The following is a 20,910-nucleotide window of genomic DNA, read 5'->3' as shown; positions in this document are numbered from 1 at the left end:
ACAAACCTGAGCAAGAGGGAGCTTTTGAGTCAAGTGTGAAATTACTGAGACCAATTTCTTCTGAAGAACATGCTGATTAACTTGTCCTACCCTGTCATTCATCAAAACAAGGAATGTTTGAAATTAGGAGCGGCTAGCAGATTTCTTTTTCTAGGCCGTCTCTGCTCGAAAAGCCCTGTCTGCCTGGAGCTCTGTGGTGAGACAGCCGGACGAGGACGCTTCGGGGCTGGCAGGGAACAGCGAGCGCTTCTGCCGTGGGTGGGGTAGAAGGTTGTGCCTCCCCACCTGCCACATAGCTGTGATTCCTGAGCTAGTGTGACCCCTCTCATTTCACATCTGAGGGAACCGAGACACAAAGAGCCTCGCTTGGCTCTCTTGGCATGTACTTATTTTAAACTATCCATATCATGAAGTACGTGTTTGTCACAACTCTGTTCCTTCGGCCAAACATTATGAAGCCACAACTAATCTATTGTTACACAATAATTCTGTTCAAGCCAATTTAACAAACACTGAGTGCCTAATATTTGCCCATGACTCATCCTTCCTTGAGAGTGGGAATAAAAGTAAATATGGATCAGACACAACCCCTGTCACCAAGGCAATGACAGCTTAAAGGAAGAGATACATACCACCATAATCTGGTGAATTTTCTATCTTGCAGCTTGAACCAAGTAACACTGGTGTAGAGAGGCAGAAACAATTAATATCATGTGGGATTTCAGGGAGGAGTTTATTGAAGAAAGGGCATTTGATCTGAACCTCAAAGGATGAGCTGGAATTTTGCTAGGTATAGAAGGAGAAGGGGCGCCTGGGTGGCACAGCGGTTGAGCGTCTGCCTTCGGCTCAGGGCGTGATCCCAGCGTTATGGGATCGAGCCCCACATCAGGCTCCTCTGCTATGAGCCTGCTTTTTCCTCTCCCACTCCCCCGGCTTGTGTTCCCTCTCTCGCTGGCTGTCTCTATGTCTGTTGAATAAATAAAATCTTTAAAAAAAAAAAAAAGAAGGAGAAGGACACATTTTTAAAAGAATAGAACATGAATATGTTTTAGGGACAAAGGGTCTGTTTGTGTGTTTGTGTAAGCTAGGGAGAGAAAGGAACTGACTGAAGATTATTTCCTTTCTTTCTCTCCATTTCTACCGCTTTCCCTGCTCCCAAACCTCTTTATAACCATTTCCAGAAGTCTGAAGAAATAAAATGCAGCTAAACAGAGAATATTTAGGAAATATTGACTATTGAGTCAGGTGTGAAATTACTCATCATATGTTGTCACAAGCTGGGTGCTTGGGTTCAAGTATCAGCTCTGCTATCTTGCTATCTAGCTGTGTGAACTGAGGCAAGTTATTTAACCTCTTCATGCCTTGGTTTCTTCATCTGAAAAATGATGTTAAAAATAGTGCTCTCTCAGGCAGTTGTTAAGAATTGAATTTTCTTCTTCTTTTTTTTAAGATTCTATTTATTTATTTGACAGAGAGAGAGTGAGAGAGAGCACAAGTAGGGGGGAGGGACAGAGGAAGAGGGAGAAGCAGACTACCTGCTGAGCAGGGAGCCCAATGTGGGACTCAATACCTGGACCCTGGGATCATGACTGAGCCAAAAAGGTGGACGCTTAATGACTCAGCCACCCAGGTGCCCCAAGATTGAATTTTCTGATCTATGCATAAAGCACTTAGAACCTTGCTTGGCTCATAGTAAATGCTCTGTCTCAGTCGTGGTTATTAGTGTTATTTATGTTATCTGTGCACATGAAGTGGGGTGTTTGAAGGGGAAACAAGTGAAATCTAGCTCTTCTTCTGGACAGAACATGGCTTCAGCAGAAAAGCCTGGTCTGACACCATAGTCATTGGCTACTGAGGGCATGAGGACATGGTGAAGAATAAAGATGTCACTTCCAGACTCAAGAGATGGTGACTCAGGAAGGGTCCCTCCATGTCGGCCTGCCCTCTGAGGGCTGAGAGGCTTAACCAGGAATAGGACAGTCAGAAAAAGGGACTTTCTCAGCTTTTATTTGTCAGACTTTTCCTTTCATGATTGACATTAAGTTCTTCCAAGCCGAGAGCCATGCTTACTTTTAACAGAAAAAAACACTTAAATATAAGAGTTTTCAATACAGTGACATTGTTTTTAACAACATGCAAGAATGCTGGTAGGAAGAATGTTTTGCTTTCATCCTATGCAGACAGCCAACAATAAAACCCCCAACACAAAGCCTTCCTTTCTGTCTTGTCAACAATGGACAAGTTTTTCTTTAGGTCTTTGACTGAAGTATAATATACACAAAAAGTATATATTACATATAAATGTAGAGCTTTGATGAGTTTTTGTAGACTGCACACACCCAATGTCACCAGCACCCAAACAAGAAACCAAACAATATCAGCGCCCAAGATGCATCCTTCATATCTGCTCTACACCCCAGGGAAATCACGCTCCCGATTTCTAACAGCAGTAATTTGGTCTTATGTGGTTTTGTACTTTATATAAAAGCAATCATTATACTATGTACTCATTTTTTTAAGATTTTTAAAATTTATTTGAGAGAGACAGAGAGAGAGCAAGCAGACTCTCTGCTGAGCAGAGAACCTGACGCAGGGCTCGATCCTAGGACCCCAAACTCAAGACCTGAGCCAAAGACAGATGCTTAACCGACTGAGCCACCCAGGCTTCCCTATACTATGTACTCTTTTGTGTCTGGCTCTTTTCATTCAACATTGTATATGTGAGACTCCACCACACTGTTATGAATGGTCAACAACTTCAATGTAATTTTTTATGATTATGAAGAGAGGAAAGCACGCTCATTGAGAAGTTTTATTGTATTTATAGTGCACTTTATTTAATCTGCTGTAGATTTGTATTTATTGAATAGATGCTGTGGTTAACCTCAGTGCTGTGTTTACAGGTGTTCCTTCAAAAACAAGAATCACGTGTGTGTGTGCTTTTAATCATAAAGCTATTTACATTTCAACTTACTTCGCCTTGTTTCCATTATCTCACAGGTATAAAAACCAGGTACCAATCAACGTCCACGCAAACCCTGGAAAATACATCATTGAGAGTCGATATGGAATGCACACTCTGGAGATCAATGCGTAAGAGGATGTCAGGGTCCATGTGTGTCACTCGACAATTGCCTGGGGAGGCGTCTCAGCGGTTAACAACCGCTGTCCCTCTTTCTTCCCAATGCAACATGGTCACAAAGTCATCTTATGTTTGAATTTAATTAGAAATGATGAGAAAAAAATTAATTTGTACCTTTTAGCTTATCCTTTTATACACTTGAGAGTTTTTCTTAGACATTAGTGAGAAAATAAGTTACATAAATAGGCATTTATATTTAGCTATCCTTCTCCATTCCAAATCAATATCATCATCATCATCCTTTTTTGCCCTGAATCCATGAAGACCATGGAGATTGTGGTGGGTAGCACTGAAAGTAAGCTGCCCTGGGATAAATTCTCTCCTTCAGCTCCCCAGGAAGTGCAGGAAACTATGCACCCACCTGTCAGTGTGCAGATGGAGGCAGGACTGGACATGGGGATGTTTTTAAAGCAAAATCCAAAGCAAAATTTGAAAGCCAAACCCACATCAAAATTTCTAAGTCCTCAAACATTTATTCTATCTCCTAATATGGTTTTGAAATCCAAGCCTGGTTATGTCGATGAAGAAGTCCCACCATTTTCAGTTCACCTGAAACCATGACATGCTGAGATGTCAGAGTAAAATTTATATCATTCTGATCAGAGCAGGTGACACACGTGATCCTGGGTTTCAAGCAGAACCCTAGGGCCCTGGGACATTGGCCAAGTACTGACCTTTACCTTAAGTCACTTCAGTTCTGCCGGTTGGTGGTTCTACTGAGGCTGCAGTGAACTACCTGGTTGCTTTATAATTAAATGGTTTTGAGAAAAGCAACCATATTGACCTTCTTGGAGTTCCGTTGATGTCCATAAAATTTCAATGAGAAATAAGTTTTTATAAATGATGGTAAATCCAGGTCAATGAAGAACACAGACACTGGTTGTGATAAGACACAAAATGACCTGCTTTGAAATCTTAGCTTGTTCATCTCTGTGAGATCATTCTTTTTCTTACTCCATTATGAAACACATCCCGATTTCTGTATTATAACTTATAGGAACTTCCAAGTGGCACTGCCGAGTTGTGATGTGGGCTGAAACTCCCAAGTGTGACCTAAACCTTAGTTGAGTTGAGAGAGAAACACCATATTTGTACTTTGAAGCTAGAACACTGAACCACACATCAGACAGACCCAGACCCGGTTTAAAGCTCAGGGAGGCTGTGTCTTTCCCTTTCTGTCGCCTTGTTGCCCCCAGACTGAAACTCTCCCCAAGGGAGGCCAGCAGGAAAGTTGTACCCCTGGGGTGCTCTGGGAAGCTACCTGCATGGCCAGACATTTTCTGCTCCTGACACCACTTTAGACCAGTTAATCATCCACTGTTCATGCTGTAATTTATGTGCTTAAGAGGTTTTTTTGGACTTTTTAAATGAACCTGGGCTGGGGTCACAGTGGACCATAGGTGTCCTTCTCCCATACTGTGCTGCTGGCCTGAAACTGTAGACGATATCCTGCCTTATATAAAATCCCGCAGGAGGCTGGATCAGAGTCCGCTTCATCAAAATTCCCCTGAGCCACGTGCTGCCCAGGGATTTGCAGTGTGCCGTGTTAGCAAAGAGATCCTTGATAGAAGAACAGCTTGTAGCAACGGTCACTCATCTGCATCTGTCCTTTCAGGTGTGATTTTGAAGACACTGCTCAGTACCGGGCCTCAGCGATGAACGTTAAAGGGGAGCTTTCAGCATATGCTTCAGTCGTGGTAAAGAGTAGGTTTGCTGCACTTGTTTTATTCAAAGTGTACTTTAAGAAATTTGTTCTCGTTGCTAAAAAATAAATCAGGAAGCAGTTCACATGCATATCCGCTTTCTTTTCTAGGATATAAGGGAGAGTTTGATGAGACTCGCTTCCATGCTGGGGTTTCCACCCTGCCCCTCAGCTGTAAGTTTAAAAATATATTTGCTAAATGTCATCTCTGTTTAAAATACAGCAGAATAAGCCATTCTAGAATGCTGAAATAAAAGATAGGATTATTATAATATATGTTAGTATGCATAGAATAGCTATCTATGCTGGGTTTTATTTTTTAGATTCTTTGGTTACTATTCTCTTTCTGAATATAACTGCTTCATTTTGGTTTTATAAAAGCCCAGATATGATGGGCTAAAAATGGCAACTGCTTTTAAGTCTTTCTGTGTTAAACTGAAAAAGATGATTACACAAACCTGGGCAGTGATTTAACCATGCCCCCCCCCCAAGTGTGTCCTGTATCAGAGCATCCAGGTCAGCATCACCTCCTGGAGAAATCCATGTCTGACTCCCACACCCACATCTGCCCAGTCAGAGTTAGGTGTCCCCGGTGAGACCATGGCACCCCCATCACAGCATCCATCACACTGAAGCTGTTAACTGTTACGTGTCTGATAATGAATGCATAAACAGATACATTAATTTATGAAGTGTAATTTAAAATGAAATCTAGGGGCACCTGGGTGACTCAGTCGGTTAAGCATCCAACTTTTGATTTCGGCTCAGGTCATAGTCTCGGGGTTGTGAGATCAGGCCCCATGTTGGGCTCCACACTGGACATGGAGCCTGCTTAAGATTGTCTCTCTCCCTCTCCTTCTGCCCTTCCTCCTCTCCCTCTCTGAGAATAAATAAACAAACAAATAAATAAAATGTCTAAATGTGCTTTAATAACAAACTATTAAAAATATTCTGATCTGTGGTAATTTATGAACTTCAATCATTTCACCTATATCTGAGTATCTTTTCATAGGCAGCAACAAAAGTAAAACCCTTATGGTTGTTCAAATAATTCAATGCTTACAGTGGTCAAACTGAAAAAGTTAGTCAAGCCTGAACTTATTTTCTGAACATTAAAAAATAAATGATAGTTTTGAAAATGCTTGATGAAGGTACTTTTTCATGGGTCAGTTTTTCACCTAATTGGTTAGTTTGGTGTCTGTAGATGACCTGTTCCGTCAGTGTCATGGGATAGCTCCTAATTTTAATATTCCAAGTTTTAATCTTTGGTATCAATCCCATGGGCGGGTGGGAGGGGATGATGAGTAGAAGTGAGGGAGGAACAGAAGCCATATCATGTTTTTCTCCTATCGTTTGATTTTTACTGAGATAGAATAGTTGAAAATTCTGAAACTATGACTTATCTCCTATTGTCCCTAAGACTGGCTTATTAATCATTTATTTCACAATCATCCGAATGTGTCTTGCTCATTCCCGCCGCCATATCATCATCCATATTTCTCCCACTTCTCTCTTCTCCATCAAGCTAGGGTCTAAAAGCCCAGCTCAACCTTACTTCTCTAACTTCTTAATCTTTCAGATCCTCCTCTGACTGGTCCCTGAACTGAGTGCAGTTGTTCCCAACATAGAAAACAGAGGGCTTTTATTCATTTATTCAACTAACATTTATTGAGCATCTGCTATATGCGAGGTACTGGTTTAGGTGCTTGGAATATGCTGATAAATATCATAGATGAAGCTCCCTGCCTGTGGTTCTGTTCTAATAGTTAATATATATTGATCAGTTGTACCAGACAGCATACTAAGACACTTTGTTATACGCAGTGATCATTTAATGTTCTCCCAAAGCTTATAAAATAGGTGTCGTTTATCTACACTATACAGATGAGGAAATAGTTTTAGAGAGGTTAAATCATGAGACAAAACCACACATAATGGTAGCGTAGGGGCTTGTAAGTTTGTCTTTCTAACTCTAAACCGTATTCCTTTTTTTTTTTTTTTTTTTTTTTTTTTTTTTTAGTGGGGTAGGGGAGCAGAGGAAGAGGGAGAGAGAGAATCTTTTTTTTTTTTTTTTAAAGATTTTATTTATTTATGTGACAGAGAGACAGCCAGTGAGAGAGGGAACACAGCAGGGGGAGTGGGAGAGGAAGAAGCAGGCTCATAGCGGAGTAGCCCGATGTGGGACCCGATCCCGGTACGCCGGGATCACGCCCTGAGCCGAAGGCAGCCGCTTTAACGACTGCGCTACCCAGGCGCCCCGGAGAGAGAGAATCTTAAGCAGGTGTGGAGCCCTATCTCATGACCCTGAGATCATGACCTGAGCCAAAATCAAGAGTTGGACCCTTAACCGAGTACCACCCAGGCACCCTCTAAACCATATTCTAAAACAGGAGTTGGCATTTTCTGTAAAGGACTCCTGTGACTGTAATTTGTGAACTAACTGTAATTTGTAAATTATAAATACTTTAGGACTGTAAATACTTTAGACTTTGTGGCGCTATGGTCTTTGTCACAACTACTCAACTCCACCTTTGCAAGACAAAAGTCACCATAGACAGTAGGTAAAAACTGAATGTGGCTGTGTTCCAATAAAACCTTATTTATAAACATTGAAATTTGAATTTTTCTATGACTTTGCACATGTCACAAAATATTCTTCTTCTTTTGATTCTATCTCAACCATTAAAAAATTGAAAAATTATTTCTAATGGTACAAAGCAGGAGGCAGTCCAGATCTGGCTCACAGATTCGCCAAATCCCAACCTAACCGTTATCTCTATTTTGTAACCTTTATCTCTACCTCCTAAGGCAGCGTTGGAGCCAGCCCGCCTTCCCAGACAGCGAGGTCTGATTGATTTGTTTTACTTTTGATCTCAGCAGGACATCATCATATAGAAGTGGGGCAGATGGAACCTCTGCTTCAGAGTGGTTGTTTCACTCTTGGTTAGTGGTTCCCAGAGGACACACGGAGTCAAGGCAATCTCACGTATTGCTGGAGAGCACAGCTTCTGGAAAGAGCCTGCCAGTGTAAACCCTGGCTCTACAGTGTCATTGTGGGCAGTTAATTAGGCCTCCCTATGCTTCTGTTTCCTCATCTATAAAACAGAGAGATGACAATGGAACTTACCCGAGACAGCTATTATGAGGTTTGAGTTAATAGACATTTAACACTGGGACCAATACTTGGCACAAGATGAACTCAATAAATTTTAGCTTGCATTTTCAAATTAATTCTAAGAGGTGTTGGGAAGAGAGATGAACTGTGAGACAGGGCCTAAATTTTAGAGTCGGGCAGCTATGGGTTTGAATTTCAATTTCACACATAATACCTTTGAACCCTGGACATTAGCTATGTATTATTTTTGTGAACTTCTACATTCTCATCTGAAAGAGAGGGGAAAAAAAATATCTGTGCCATGGGGTTTTTGAAAGGATTAGACGACATGTCAAATTCAAGTACGTGGCATGGTAACCCGTTAACGCAGTCATTATTTTCCCAAGCTCTTTTCCTTGAGAAAAGAGAAAATAAAGCCTGGGAGGGTTTATGATGCATGTATATACTCAATCTATAAGTAAGATATTTCTAAGAAAAGTATTTTTTAAAGTCACAATATTATAAACTTTTCAATTTGACGTTTCTTTTAATATTTTTTTTTCACTCAGATCACTAAAGATACTGAAGCAATAAATTTTTCCAATAAGTCGGAAAACTCTATTTTTATGAGTAATTGATATGACTCTTTGTCTGGAGAGTAGAGCAGCTGAGTTTTAAATGAACTAGAAATCTAAAAAGTGCATATATTATGCTAAGTATTTAAGTCTAAGCTAAATGTGGTATTCATTTACATGCTATGTGAGGTATTAAGCCTGACCTTTAAATTCTATTCATTGCAATAATAAAAATAAATACTGAGCTTATCTGACCAATGAAGCAAGCATTTCCATTTCACATCATAATATTTGGGAATGTGCTATGTACTTCTTTGTAAGACTTAATTTTTGGCCAGATAGTCCATTTGATCAGTGTTTGTTTTGACTGCTTATTAAAATGCTAGTGTCTCTTTGATGAGAAAAAAACCAAATTATTGATGTTTGTTTTTGTTGTACCCAGTTGCTGTGACCCCTTATGGTTATGCATCCAAGTTTGAGATCCACTTTGATGACAAGTTTGATGTGTCTTTTGGAAGAGAGGGCGAGACAATGAGTCTAGGCTGCCGTGTAGTTATCACTCCTGAAATTAAGCATTTCCAGCCAGAGATCCAGTGGTATCGGAACGGTGAGCCTTTATGATGAATTCTCACTTAGGTTCTTATTCACAGAAGGTAGCAGACGGGGCATGGCACCCAAGCATGAGTGTCCATAAGACCACAGACTTGGACTGGCAGAATCTGGACATTAGAAGGCATAACCTACTGGATGTTGAAAGAGTTTTTATGCATATATCAAAGTAGCAGAACTTTCATAATATATTTGTGGTGGTTATAATTTCTTATCACCAAGTAATCTGTGGAAAGGATGACAAAAAATGCATTTTTATAAATTACTTATATATTTATTTTATAAGTTAATTTTATTTAGTAAAATTAAGGGAAGTCCACTGAAGTCCAGTGGCACTATGGAGCATGCCCACTGACCCCTCGGCCTGGTGGGCAGAGAGCAGAGTTCTCACCAAGCAGCTGGCCTGAACTTCAGTTGTGCACACAGGTGCCTGGGGCAGTCCAGAGCATCTGGGTCCAGCCCAAAACCAGTAATGGCAACAGCACTGTGGATGGTGAACATGGGACGGGAAGAGGCTCCAAGCGGGGGCAGCATGGGAACCTACAGCCGCAGCTTGCCAGCCCGCCCCTCCTTCCCCAGAGCTCATTGCTATGGGATCTGCACAAATACTAACTTACTGGCCTGAGCATCAGGACAGGAACTACCAGCAACCAGGCAGTAAACTTTGTCAGTAAAATATTACAAAATAAAATCATGCATATAGGCGTTGCAGTAAAGCATATGAGGCAGTTGTTGGAATTCTTCAAAGAGTTTAGAATCCCTGGTTTTGAAAATGGCTGTAACACTGCACAGTAAATATTCAGAGGCTGAAAAATGTAAATTAAGCTTAAAGATTGTCCCATTCAATGAAAAAGAACACTATTTTCATATGAAACTGTGGATGAAGCAATTATTAACAAGGAAGATAATTTTAAAATGAATTTTTCCTTGTAATTGAAGATACAGTGATAGAATGCATAAACTGACATTTGGGTTATATACAAATCATTTTCAGCCTCTTGTATAACCTCCACAAGTTATAGAACATGGTAGAGAAAATATCAAAATATTATTATGTAAAACTACATTTAAAATTAAATCCAGACTTACATGAAACTAATCTATATGAAGTCAAATTTTTTTTAGAAATTTTGTTCCTTAAGAATCATTAACTCTAGAGTACTAAAATTTATATTTTGAAATAATTTATCAGAAAGTTAACCCAATGTTAACTTTATAAGAACTTATCTATGTAATACAATATAGTATAAAACTATATAATATTTTAAGTATGTATTATCTTAACAGCTACAGTAACAGTTGCATCAGCAGAAAGATCCTTCTCAAAATTAAAAATGATCAACTCATTTCTGATCTTGCATTTGCAAAGAGTGACTCATGTTACTTTTTTTTTTTTTAAGATTTATTTATTTATTTGATGGGAGATGGAGGAGTAGAGGAGAGGGGCAGAGGGGGAGGGAGAGGGACAAGTAGACTCCGCCTGAGCACAGAGCCTGTTGTGGGGCTCAATTTCATGACTCTGAGATTATGACCTGAGCAGAAATCAAGAGTTGGCCACTCAACTGACCGAGTCATCCAGGTGCCCCTCAATTACATTGACTTAAAATGAAGTTGCCAAAAGTATAAATCTGATGACCTAATAACTTAATTTGCAGAAAAGCAAGCCTGAAATATCTTATTATCAATCAAGATATTACATTAATAAAAATATTTTATATATAAAATTATGGCATGAAAATTTTTTTTGCAATTTGCATTACCCCAATTATATTTTATATGTAGTAAAATATTTTTGGAGGAAAAAGCCTTATATTTTAGTACCTATAACTGTATTTTTTTCTCTGCTTTTTGAACAGGGGCTTTGCAATTTCATTTTGCAGTGGACCTAGACCCGGCAGATTATGTATCTGGCCCTAGTCCCTTCACTTCTGATATAGTATTTTTTTTTTTTTTTTACCAATATAAGCATGGTAGAATGGCTCAAAGCCCTAGAGACTTTCACTAAAAGTCAAATAGCTCTCAATATAGGAGAAGAGGCAGAGAGAGAGGGAGGGAGGGAGGAAAGGAAGGAGGGAAGGATGGAAAAAGAAGGGAGCAAGGGGAGGAAAACTCAGTTCATTTTCTTACTTTTTGAAAAAATTTCCAGGAGCACCTGTTTCTCCATCCAAATGGGTGCAAACACTTTGGAGCGGAGATCGAGCAACGCTGACATTTTCTCATCTCAACAAAGAAGATGAAGGCCTCTACACAATCCGTGTACGAATGGGAGAATATTATGAACAATATAGCGCTTATGTATTTGTTCGAGGTAAGACCCAGCAAAAAGCAGAACACCCAAGAATGTTTAAAACACTGAGGCCAAATCAATCTATCCAAAAATGGTTTTTGTAATGATGAAAGAGCCATTTGAAAATTCTTCCATAATACATGGCATAAGGTTATTAACTTCCAGTAAAATTAGACCCAGTATGAAAAGATTACCCCTGAGGCACCAACCCAAAGGTAACTAGCTTCCGGACTGTGTTACTATCACTCATGTCAGACTTTCTTTGTCTTCAGTGAGTCACCAGTGCAGCTCTCTATAGGTGTTCGAGTAGAGATGCTACATCCCAACAATAGAAAAAGCCATTTCAGTTTATGGAAGCTGCAATAGAAGAGGATGTGCTCTGGGGGACTTACTCTTTAATATCTATTTCACAGAGCAAATTCATTATTTCACTCCAGACCCCTTCTTTATAGTTTCAGCTTTAATGAACTAGGAAACAAGGTCCTACAACTTAATCCTTAGGGCAAACTGTGTGATTTTAAGAGTCTTTCTTTCTTCACCTGTGTCTTGAATGGAGTGGATGTCCACAAGTGGGAATGTTACTTCTACATGGGATCCCAGCGCGTTTGGAAGACCATCGACACTTACAGGCTACAGGGCCAGTGTTCTGTGCTCTCTTCTGTGATGTTAGTCAGGTGTGGCCACAAGAGAGACACAGGAGAGGCTTGGGAAAACAAAGTTTATTACACTCACAGGTTTTAGCACACCACGTAGGGCCACCAGGGGAAACATGTGCATAGGTCGGGTTGGTCAGGAGGCAGAAGGGGCAGGAGGTGGGGAGAGCTTAGGCCATGGCTTTTATTGGAGTTTCTGTGGGAAAGGCAAGGCAGGGCAAGATAAACAGTTTAGGATTGGCTAGTTTGAATCATTTTGGTAGACTCCACTCTATAGGCGTGGTCCCTAGTGGCCTGCTAACTGGCCCAACAATGATTAAGGCAGGAGAATATGGCCTCATGGGGTGCACAGGCCAGATAGAGGAGGCGTGGCTCTGGATTGGTCGGTTTGCATATCATAGGCATGCTCCTGGATGAGCCCTTGCTATCTCCAAGAGTTGGCTAGTCCTGGGAGGGGCAGTGTCTTCCCAGTCAGAAAGGTTTTAAAGTGTCAAAACATCATAATTTAGAGAAAACTAAAATATAAACAATACAGGAGACTTACTAATTTTTTTTTAATCTCTTGCGCACTAAATAGAATCATAAACTCATAGGAATTTTGACCAAATGGAACTTTAGAGGTCAGGTGTCCTTAATTGGGATCCACAGTCTCCCGAAGGCTCTATGATTAGAGTTATATTTCAATATATTTAGTTTCTTTGGCAATGTCATGTATTTTATTTTATGCATTTGAAACATTATTCTGAGAAGGGGCCTCTATACTTTCTTTGTCACTCTGCCAAAGAAGTCTATGGCATGAAAAAGTTAGGATTCCTATTCTAGTCCAATCTTTTAATTTTAAGATGCAGAAACTGAGGTTCAGAAAAATAAAGTGATTTACCAAAAGCCTCACAGTTAGTTAAAAGCAAAAGTGAACCTAGGATTCAGGTCTTCTGATGCCTAACCCAGGATTTTAATTAGGGTATAGGCTAAGCTGATGAAACAAAAAAGCTTATTTCTCTCCTATGTCTATGAATTCAGAAATAGGGGTGTAGTTCAGAGTCCCAAGTCCCATCTACATTGTTATTCCACTGCTCCCATGGTGCTATCCCATGTTCCCATCCCAGCCTATAGGAAGAGGAGAGAGAGGAAGTGGAGGGGGAGATGCAGAGTTGTACACATCACTTCTGCATGGTGAACACTTAGTCACATGCACACATCTCACAGTGAGGGAAGCTGGGGCCTCATGTGTCCAGTTGGACGGTCATGCTACCTGCTAAAGCTGGGCTTCTAGTACTAAAAGGAAACAAGAAAAATGGATACTGGGGACAGTTAGCAGCCTACACACACCCCCAGAGAACAGTAACAATTGTGGCATTCCATCCCGGAGCAACAACTGGTAAAGATACATGAATATCTACATCATCTGAAAATGCATCAGACTTTCTCCTACACAAAAGTATTGAGGAAAAAGTTAGATATCCCTGAGGGAAGAGAGATGCTAGCCTCTGGATAAATGGACGCACTGAAACTCATCAGCAAGTAAGTCTGTGTAGACAGACCACCTGGATAAACCTGGCTAGATAAGGACTGAGTAAGCAAAGTCTTTGCCTCTGCTCTCAGTTGTCTTACCTAAACCAGACAGAGTCTCTGGCAACTCAAGAAAAAAACCTTAGTTACTTATGATTTGACGATTCTTTCGTGGACTTTGGGAACTCTGACATAGTCTAGGGTTTTCTCAGTAACATTTCTCAGTGCCCTTATCCAGAATTGTGGCTCTCTGCCAGATTTAGGCCAGACTTCACATTACTGACTATAGACAGGGAGACGGTATTGAAATTTGAAATTTGTACAGGCTAGTTTTCAAATCCACAAAATAAGGAAACAGTAAGATTCTAAAATTTATCAATGTAGGGTAGAGATCTACAAGTGGAATTGCTGGATCATATGTTAAATTTGTGTTTAACCTTTTAAGAAATTGCTAACATGTTGGGTTTTTTGTAAAGATTTTATTGTTAAGTAATCTCTACACCGATCATGGGACTCGAACTCACAACCCTCAGATCAAGAGTCACATGCTCCACTGCCTCAGCCAGCCAGGCACCCCAAGGAATTACCAGCATGTTTTAAATGACACTTTATGTGTTTTACAAATTTATGTGAGAGAATTGAGAAGATAAACGGGAAAGACAAAACTGGAAAGATAAATTTCAGTAATCGCTTTGTGAACTTAAGAACTTTTAGAAAAATATTTCACTTAAAAGTTTATTTTAAATGATGTATTTTAGATTCTTTTTTTAAAAAAACCTTTATTGAGGTGTACTTGATAAACCACAAGATTCACCTATGTTGAGTAGACAGTGCTTCTAGAATATTTACAGAGTGTGCTGCCAACACCTACCATTCAGTTTGAGAACATTTCCATCACCCCAAAGGGATTTTTTTTGCCCATTCTCCACTGTCATCCCCAGACCAGCCCGTAGGCAATCACTAACCTATATATTCTGCCTCTGTTGGCATTCTCTGGACATTTCTGGATATAGTATGTGGACTTTTACTTTTACATCTATCTTCTTTCATTAAAACATCTATTTTGAGGTTCATTTATGTTGTAACACATATTAAGAGTTTGTTCCTTTATATTGCTGAGTAATATGGCGATGTATGGGTATATCTCATTCTGTCCATCCGTTCACCAGTTGGACAGTTGGATCATTTCCAGCCTTGGCTGTGATGAATAATGCTGCTATGAACATTTGTGTCATGGATGTATGTTTTTATTTCTCTTGGTAGAGACCTACAAGTGGAATTCTGGGTCATATGTTAAATTTATGTTTCACTTTTTAAGAAATTGCCAACATGTTGGTTTTTCTGTAAAGATTTTATTTTTAAGTAATCTCTACACCCAACATGGGGCTCGATCTTGCAACCCCCAGATCAATAGTCACATGTTCCACCACCTCAGCCAACCAGGCGCCCCAAGAATTACCAGCATGTTTTAAATGACATTTTATGTGTTTTATAAAACTCTGTATACATTGAACTGCATGAGGCCATTTTGGTGCATTTTTAGAGCTCTGATATTTTTGCTGCTCAGAAAATAGCTTCTGAACCAGAATGATCATTACATAAATCACCGTATGTCTGCAGAAACACATTCCAGAGCTGCACATATTTGGCCAGGATTTTATTACATAGGTAGTATGTGTTCTTTTTGAAAAAAATAGATCATATAAATAGNAGAAAGAAAGAAAGAAAGAAAGAAAGAAAGAAAGAAAGAAAGAAAGAAAATAGTTATTCCAATGTTATTATTTTATTACATATTCTTTTAGACTTCTATGTTTTATATATTCTTTCCTCCCCCACCCCCTCCACTGCATAAAGGGAGAGAGATGATAAAGTGGTAAAGGACAGGATAAAAATGTCTTGAAAAAACAATTAAAAATGACAAAGAAATATATGAAAAAGTTTTTACTAGTAATCAAAGAAATGAAAATTGAAATGATGTAACATTTTAATCTATCATATTGCAAAGATTTAAAGGATTTTTAAAATCCACTGGGATAAAGTGTTGGAGGGAATAGCACTCCTGTAAATTGCAGGTGAGTGTTAATTGTTTCAACATTTCTCAGGATGTTTTGTTCCTCTGTATCAATAGTGCACATTTCCAACAAAGGTGAGAAAAATGTTTATATTGGGAAAAACTAGAAGAAATCTGGATATCCACCCATGGGAGTTGTAAAATAAAGTATAACAAATGTCCTGTGTAAACAACAGAATACCACACAACAATGAAAACAAGTGATGTTTATCTATATTTATTGATATAGAAATATATTAACATGAAACTCTATAGTCCAATCCCATTTTTATTTCAAAAGCAATCACTTTTGAGTTCATATAGAAAAAAAATCTAGAAAAATCTAGGCCAATATGTTAGTAGTAGTTATCTTTGAATTATGGAATTGAAGAGGATTTTAACATATATTTTTTGATTATCGTATATTTTAACAAGGAAGCACTGCTTTTATCCTGAAGATAATAGCGTTAGTTACATTTTGAAAAAAGTTACTAGCTATGTCAAAAGTGAAAATATAAAGAGTAGCAGGCTAATCTTTCCCACCTAATTAATCAAACACACAAAGACTTTGGCTTTTTGGAGGGTCGGGAGAAAGAAGGGCACAGGCTAGGAGGGTTGCTGCTGACCGAGTGGGCGCTGTGGTCAAAGCATGCTAGCGGGGCTGCTGAGAGCCAGGAGCACAGACGTGTCGCAACGTAACACAGTATTTGGATTTGGCTTCCAGCAGCTCCTATACAGAACCTGTTTTTAGAAAGACTGTCAAGCCCACCCCAAGAATGGCATGGTCCAAGCAATGTTATAAATATGCTGAAAATTGGCTCCCTCGTTGCCTACTGTCTGCTGGGCTCTGTTACATACAATAGATTCTCAGCAAACTAAACCAGGGATTCCTGGTTGTTACACTGTGGGCCTTGGGTGGAGGTTGCCAGTTGTTCCTTTCCAACTGAGTGGCTTTCCAGCATCCCTCTTCTGCCACTTAGGCCTGTAAACCTCAGCATCTCTACCCTTTTCTAGCTCTGCTCCAACTTCACCATAGGTGGGCTCTCCCCCCAGTTCAGTGCTCTCAAAGCCTGAAAGGAAGGAAGTTTTTCCCCACCAAAATGCTCACTTTTAGGGGCCGTGATTTAGTTATGTTCTCATATGGCACTTGTGCCAGAGAAGTTGCCTAAAACACTTTCCTGCAGATTCATGGGGCAAGAAACAGAATATTCAAAACCAAAGTGACTTGACCTCCTCACTGGCAATGCAAACCTATCAAATTCAGAAGTGCACAAATATTTCTGCCTTATTATCAAATGGTTTAGTAATTTATAAGAGTTACTGAAGTATAGCTCATTGTAAAACAAAAGTGTTTACTCAGTCGCAGAAGTGTTTTCCTTGAGTTGAGTGGCTCCGACACGTCTCAGCCTCCTCTCAGGTTAACTCCAGTTATAAGGAGGTGGACCAGAAGTCAGGAGGAATGGGCAATGTGGACCCCACCTCCAGAAACCCTGCCTCTCACTTAAAAGGCTGTTGACAGATTATTTTCATTCCCGTTGCTCTCCCCCTGAAAACATCCCTGGTTCACAAATTTAGCTGTGCCTGAAGACACTGCTGAGGAGACCCACTGTCAAAGGATCTCATTTCGTAAACATTCACTGCCCTCCCTTTCTTGTCTAACCCTGGACTTCCACTAAACTCGGATAAACTAAGCTCAGATGTGGATATTGCATCAGAGTTCCTTTCGCAAGTGTCTTCAGTCTGGGAACAAACATTTGATTAAAGTGAATGTTTTCCTTTCTCTTCCAAAATGGGAGTGCCCAGCAGAGGGAGAGGGCGAAGCTTCATGGTTTTTATTCTCTTGTGGATGTATCCACAAGGTGACAGAAGGGGCTATTTGTTCCCCTTCAGAGCAGTTCGTATATCTGAGTAACACTGTACACCAGATATCTTAAGAACAGATTTTCTGGCTCAGCTTCCCTTAGACTTTTCTGACAGTGATTCCTGACATCTCCACATTTATTTTCTTTTATTTTTTATTTTTAAGAAAAAAAGTTTTGTTTTGTTTTGTTTTTAAATTTATTTGACAGAGAGAGAGAGAGAGCACAGGCAGGGGCAGCAGCAGAGGGAAAGGGAGAAGCAGGCTCCCCACTGAGCAGGGAGCCCAATGTGGGGCTTGATCTCAGGCCCCTGGGATCATGACCTGAGCCGAAGGCAGATGCTTACCTGACTGAGCCACCCAAGCTCAGTTTATTTTCCTTTAGAACGTTTTGAGCAGGCGAAGGCCGTGAGGCAAAGGTCATGGGTCCTTTTTAGAGCTCTTTCTAACATAATGTTCTTTGTACAGATGATGAAAAGCACGCATTGTCATGTTGGTAAGCAAATTCTAAGATTGGAACTGGCTCTGCTGGGGCCAAAGATGTAGCCACTATGGGTGTGGTAAGAAATGTGTGCCCTAAGTCAGGGATTGCCAGACTGTGATGGATCTTGTCTGAGAGGTTTAAAGGGATCCTTCTGTATTTCCACAGACGCTGATGCAGAGATTGAAGGAGCTCCAGCCTCTCCCTTGGACGTGGTGTGCTTGGATGCCAACAAAGATTATATCATCATCTCTTGGAAACAGCCAGCTGTGGATGGAGGGAGTCCTATTCTGGGCTATTTTATTGATAAGTTAGTACTTAGTCTAGTTCAGTTCGTGTGATTTGGCCATAGAGATGCATGCTTGATTTCTCCCACCATTTCTATGTGAAATATTTTCTTTTCTGGCCTCCTCTCTCTGTCTTTCTCTCTCTGTCTTTCTCTCTCTCTCTCTCTCTCTCACACCCCTCCCTATCTATTGATCTAAATTCCAAAGATAATTTTTGAATCTGACTACCAATGCAAGTCACTAATTTGGCAAGAATGCTATGAATTTATAGACCTTATAGCGGCCACTTTGCAAACAGCTGGTGTCCGAGGTATTTAATGTCCACATTCCTAGCATGTCAGTAATTTTAAAATATTAAACAATTTAAAGAATAATACTTCAGGAATACTAACAAAATCTTATTCATTTCACAGGATGTGGTTTCAAGTTAGACAAATAACAAATATCGATAGTATTAAATTATGTTCTTTCTACAAGTTTTTGCTATTTACATTCTCTGAAAGTTAGAACCTCTGATATTTATAGTAACTGGGTCTTACACATTAATTATCCAGTGAATTTGGACAATATAGACAACAAATTTAGATTATCAACCTAAATACATTATTATCTGACTTAGTTTCTATTCAAATAGTTGCTCCAATTCTCTGTCCATTTTTCAGTAATAGAATCTAATTGTAGAAGCCACTGGGGACAAATAATCTGTGCCACTGTGGTACAACAGGTTTGTACCAAGGAATATTAAACTGAATATTTACGGTAAGAAGTAAATGTATGCCCGTTGGGCTCAATACCATCCAGAGAAATATTTATAATAAATCATATACTATTTAACCATATACTAAATACTTCCACATTATTTTGTCATTTAGTACTAATGAACTGTGAAGTTTTTGGTAGATTCTTTTTCATCCTTACAGACTGCCTTATTGTCTTTGGCAGATTTCCAAGGGATTTGCAGAATTAATCAGTGTAAGACCAGGGACAATCAGAAGTACATTTTGCTTAGTCATAATAAAAATAACCATATTGCAGCTAATATTTATTAAACATTTCCTATGTGCACGGCACTGTTCTAAATACATCACATATATTAACCATGAGCCATAACCACCATTTGAAAGGTAGATACTCTTATTGTGAGTAGGAAACAGTTGCTGGCCCAAAGCCACATGCTAGTGAGAAAGCACTAAGTTGCCTAAAGTCACACAGGTAATAAGTAGCAGAACTAGAATTCATGTATCATCCTGGCCATATATTTGTGTTCTTTCTGCTCCAACATGCTGTAGACGTCTCCAGAGCAGCTGCTTTCTGCCTATCTTTCTACCCACATGAGGGTTGAGAAGCACACGTAGTGTCACTGGGTCACCATGACAGCATCTGCATAGGGAGAGAGGGAGAATCTCTAGGGACAGGGGCAGTTTGAAGAATTGTCCTAGGCCTCTTGGCTCCCTCCCAAACCCTACCCATAGCAGCTCCAGAATTTCTACAAAGACAAGATTTAAGGGTGGGAGTCAGGGAGTGAAGCCATATTCGATAGCACTTTACATAAGGTTGAGGAAATGTCTATTGTCTATATCAAAGAATGGAAGGGTGAGGCCGAGGAAGCAAAGAGAAACTTCTCACCCCGACCACCTTTGCAATGCCGCTGGAACCCCCTGCCCCATGCGAATTATTTGGGTTTAGACATTTTAGACATAGAGCCGTTTGGGGAAGTGACATAAACTAAAAGTTCTATGCTCTGCTCATAAAACTGATGAGTTACTTAATCCTAATGCTGTATAATGTAATCACACACTGAGAGCCCCTAACCCCCTGTCGATCAGGCCAGTAGTATAATCTCAACTGCCATCTTTGTCTCCCAGGATGTGACCACTCTATCCACAGGCACCAACTGCTGTAAAAGCACCTAGTTAGAAATCAGAGGTTCCAAGCACATAATCTTTCCCTGCCAGACCCGAGAGTTTCCCTGCATTTCACCAATCTCATCTGTTAAGAAACAAATATGTTACAATGCTCTCCTCACCCTTCTACCCACATAGCATGTACTGATCGTCAGGTGGGCTCTTTCCAGGGGTGACTGGCTGGCTCAGTCAGTAAAGCATGCAGCTCTTGATCTCAGGGTTGTGAGTTTGAGCCCCATTTTGGCTGTAGAGATCACTTAAGAAAAAAAAGTGCGCTCTTTCCAAACTACAGTATAAATAGGTATATTGAAGGTGTTAACTTTCTCAAACAGTAGTTTTATTTTTAGAAGAAAATGCATAAGAAAGACAAAGAAGTCACCAGTGGTGGAACTGAAGATGTCAGCCAGGGAGATGTTTGCAGGATCCTCCCCCTCGGTCTCTCCAGTGTAAAGATTGTGTATGCCTATACCTGTTGCTGCGTCTGTTTTTCCCCCAAAGTTCTTCTGCCTAGCGCACTAGTCCCTTCAGCTGCTTGCTTTTAGGGAGTTTAAAGGAAGTATGCATGTTTAGGAAGGATCTGAGGCATTTTTATTATTAAAGCAGACACATTGCAATTGAGTGGAACTGAGTGCATGCAGTTAAGAACTATAGAACCACACTTATAGGGAGATCTGAGGCAATTGGGTGGGTTTGCAGCTTTGGAGCTATTAATTTAGTCATACTTCTTTTAATATTCTTGCTGACCTCTCTCTTTCCCTC

At 39.9% G+C, this 20,910-nt stretch overlaps 1 protein-coding gene across 1 annotated transcript in view; it reads left to right on the top strand.

The window, feature by feature from the left end:
- Window positions 1-20,910, top strand: part of MYOM1 (myomesin 1) — a 155,751-nt gene that overhangs the window by 60,078 nt on the left and 74,763 nt on the right. Inside the window, exons 10-15 of the mRNA XM_040632692.1 lie at window positions 3,001-3,093; window positions 4,758-4,846; window positions 4,956-5,018; window positions 8,956-9,120; window positions 11,269-11,430; window positions 18,129-18,270. Of these exons, the coding sequence (XP_040488626.1) occupies window positions 3,001-3,093; window positions 4,758-4,846; window positions 4,956-5,018; window positions 8,956-9,120; window positions 11,269-11,430; window positions 18,129-18,270 (714 nt within the window). The remainder of the gene's footprint in view (window positions 1-3,000; window positions 3,094-4,757; window positions 4,847-4,955; window positions 5,019-8,955; window positions 9,121-11,268; window positions 11,431-18,128; window positions 18,271-20,910) is intronic.

This window comes from Ursus maritimus, unplaced genomic scaffold (genome assembly GCF_017311325.1).
Source record: "Ursus maritimus isolate PB19 unplaced genomic scaffold, ASM1731132v1 scaffold_18, whole genome shotgun sequence".
Lineage (NCBI taxonomy): Eukaryota > Metazoa > Chordata > Mammalia > Carnivora > Ursidae > Ursus > Ursus maritimus.
This window is presented reverse-complemented; position numbering and strand designations above follow the sequence as displayed.